We start from the raw sequence: 2,908 nt of genomic DNA, 5'->3' as shown, positions 1-2,908 counted from the left end.
GACGAAGTGTCCGTGAGGTTGTGATCCTCGCCATCGCGGTGGTGGCTCAAGAGGGATGGCGGAGAAGGAACGCCGCAGAAGCGGTCGTCAACATCTTGGTTTCCGTGAAGGAACGGCAAACAATCCGCAAGCGCCTCCCCACTTCCATTCACCGGTTCAAGCTCTGCGTTGAGCGAGGAGCTGTCCGCCGCGCGCAGGGTCCTGAAGTCGAGCTGGGCCTGAAGGCTGGAGACAGCAGCGCTGTCCAGCACGTGAAGGCGATTGTCGCTCAAGTTACAATTGAAGAGGTTGTGATAGGACGGTTTTTCCACGGATGGGCTGTTGTTATATTCAGTAGCCTGGGATATCTTGTAAATCCCGTAACCTTGCTGGAACGAGAGGTTAAATTCGAACCTCCGTTTCATCGCTGTGGACACAATCAGAAAACATTTATGATTATGAAGCTGGTAAATACCTGATTGAGGAAAACTACATGCTGTGTATATTTGCTCAGAAAGCACAGAACCTGGATGTACAGTAGATTATAAAGAGAACTTCATCCGTCTTTTAAAAACATAGGCCGATTTACAAACTTTATAGCCTATAGCCTATAGGTTTGGATAGTATATGTCCCAATTATGATGTCCACCCTCCTATCAGAATCAATCATTAGTTCTAGAAAACACTGATGGGCCCATTTCACTAACCGGGGGTCTCATGCGCTGGATCCCGCCGGCAATTGATGAAGCAACCGCACGGAAGGTGGATCCACCGCTTGGAGAGCACGAACACCGGCGTGACCGCGGGCGCGAGCAAGGTCAGGAAAAAGCTCAGGGTCTCTAGGGAGGCGCTGCGCGCGTTCACGGCGTGGCGCACGAGCACCAGCGTCTGTGAATAGAACACAACACATGTATTGAGTTGACTACGTAGGCCTATTTAATAAAAAATACAAAACTATATTTGTTTGTCCGTGGCCTTCAGTCCAATCCTAAACGTAAAGGCCCATAAACTAGCCACTAGGCTAGTTAGCTAGTAGGCAATTTCATTAACAATCTCTGGCTCTGTTAAAGACAATCTCTAAATTAGTACAATAGAACAAGACTAAGTTCAGATATTATTTAGACGTTGCCTTCTGTTTTTGTTCTGCTTATGCACATTTAAACATGGAAAATACACACCATCATTGGCATCCATAGAAAGAGTCGAACCACCGCTAGAATCATAGAAAAGCGCTTTTGTGCAAAAAGCACCGGTGAATCCGGTAATCCGTCCCTCGGTCCACCGACCGAAGCGGGCGTCGTGCAGGTGAACGTGTCCACGTTGCCTCTCAGTTCGAGTCCCATGCCTAGAGAACCCGGGCGCAGCTCGCTGTAGGCACCGAAACTTTTATTCAAGCTCTCCCGGGAGAGCGAGGGAAGGTCGCACAGGGGATCAGATCCGTCCCGGCTCGGTCCTGTCGCTATTTCGAAATAACTCGGGTAGAACGTCCGGTGAGGCTCACGGGAGCACATCAGATGATACGTGAGAGGAACGAAGAAGATCACCATACCACAGAAACAGAAACTGTAGAGCGAGAACAGCAGCGGGACGTAGAAGCCCTCGCTCTCGGGAAAGCAACCCAGAGAGGCCGGTGTGAAACTTCCCAAGCCGCACAAAGGTAACACACTGACGGCCAGGCTGAAGACCCACACGCCGACGATCGCCCACATCACTCTCAGCGGTCTCCGGAGTGACTGAAGAATTCCAAACCTTTTTGTGACATAAAAGGTGTAAACTGCGATGAGACAAGCCTTCATGTTGCTGGACAGTCCCTGGAAGACGTAGAGAAGTCCAGACAGCGTGCAGATGGTCGCCGTGTCTCTCTCGTGGGCTCTCTCCCACTGGTGGAGCATGAAGAGAGACAGGGGGATCACGCTCAGCAGGTCGTCCACGGACATCGAAGCCACGATGATGCTGAGCGAGGTTTTTCTCGTTGTACGGAGGAGCGAGATGAGGGAATACACGCCGCCAACGAAGGTGACAGCTGCGATTGAGAGACATAAACCGAACAGCGCAAGGCTGACCTGCCGCTTCACTTCCAACTGGTCTGTTCGCTCGTAAGTCGCCGTAAAAAGGTTGCTTTTGTTCGGCGAAGGGGAATTTAGATGAGTCGAGGACATTTTCATTTAGGTAGGCTAACTTTTCAGATGCGGCTTTTCTTTTTGCTCCGATGAGACGCTTTGCCAGCAATTCACATAAAATTGCAGGTTGTAAATCCACCGCCGCCTAGCCGTTAATTATAGCAACACACACCGCTTCAGCGCGCATCATCATAAACATGCTGGCTCGAGCCGTCCGTTGAACATCTAGCTTATCCGTCGGAAAGTGTCAGAAGGAACGCCGTCTTTCGTTCATCCACACCGAATGACTGCCCGTGCGTCGGAGGACGGTTGAAGCTCCGCAAAAAAAGGAGGCTCCTGAATCTCTGTCCAAACACCGATCTGTGCTCACGGTACTAGACTCCAGCCGCCGGTTTACACACCATGTGTTGTCGTCACCACCTTTTTCTCTGAATGGCAGACATGGGGGTGGGCTTAATGTATGTGTGTGTGTGTGTGTGTGTGTGTGTGACACTCACTGTGTGTGTCTGCGCGCGTGCTCGTGCGCCCACATGGATTTATGTGGATGTTTTTTGCAAATAATTATTTTTGAGCAGAATACTATCGCTTACCGATTTGAGAAGCACCCAAACCGACAGTAGGGCCTGACCACCAAAAACACATATTCACGTGTCATGATTGAACTCAATACAAAATGTGTCTGTGTGTGTTAGGTGAGTAAGTGTGTGTCTGCATGCTGAAAACAACTTAGATTAACCCTGCAGTGCAGTGATCCATTCCTTCTTATTGGGGAGTGGGGAGTCAGGTGGCTGAGCGGTGAGGGAATCGGG

The 2,908-nt window shown here is 50.2% G+C and overlaps 1 protein-coding gene across 1 annotated transcript in view; it reads right to left on the bottom strand.

The window, feature by feature from the left end:
* Window positions 1-2,455, bottom strand: part of LOC134029436 (probable G-protein coupled receptor 149) — a 2,710-nt gene extending 255 nt beyond the window's left edge. Inside the window, exons 1-3 of the mRNA XM_062473531.1 lie at window positions 1,158-2,455; window positions 687-867; window positions 4-406 (exon numbers count right to left, since the gene is read on the bottom strand). Of these exons, the coding sequence (XP_062329515.1) occupies window positions 4-406; window positions 687-867; window positions 1,158-2,144 (1,571 nt within the window). The 5' untranslated portion in view covers window positions 2,145-2,455. The remainder of the gene's footprint in view (window positions 1-3; window positions 407-686; window positions 868-1,157) is intronic.
* Window positions 2,456-2,908: the final 453 nt, after the last annotated feature.

The sequence above is a fragment of the Osmerus eperlanus genome, chromosome 11 (assembly GCF_963692335.1).
Source record: "Osmerus eperlanus chromosome 11, fOsmEpe2.1, whole genome shotgun sequence".
Classification (NCBI taxonomy): domain Eukaryota; kingdom Metazoa; phylum Chordata; class Actinopteri; order Osmeriformes; family Osmeridae; genus Osmerus; species Osmerus eperlanus.
Note: the sequence above shows the minus strand (reverse complement) of the source record. Positions and strands in the feature narration are given on the sequence as shown.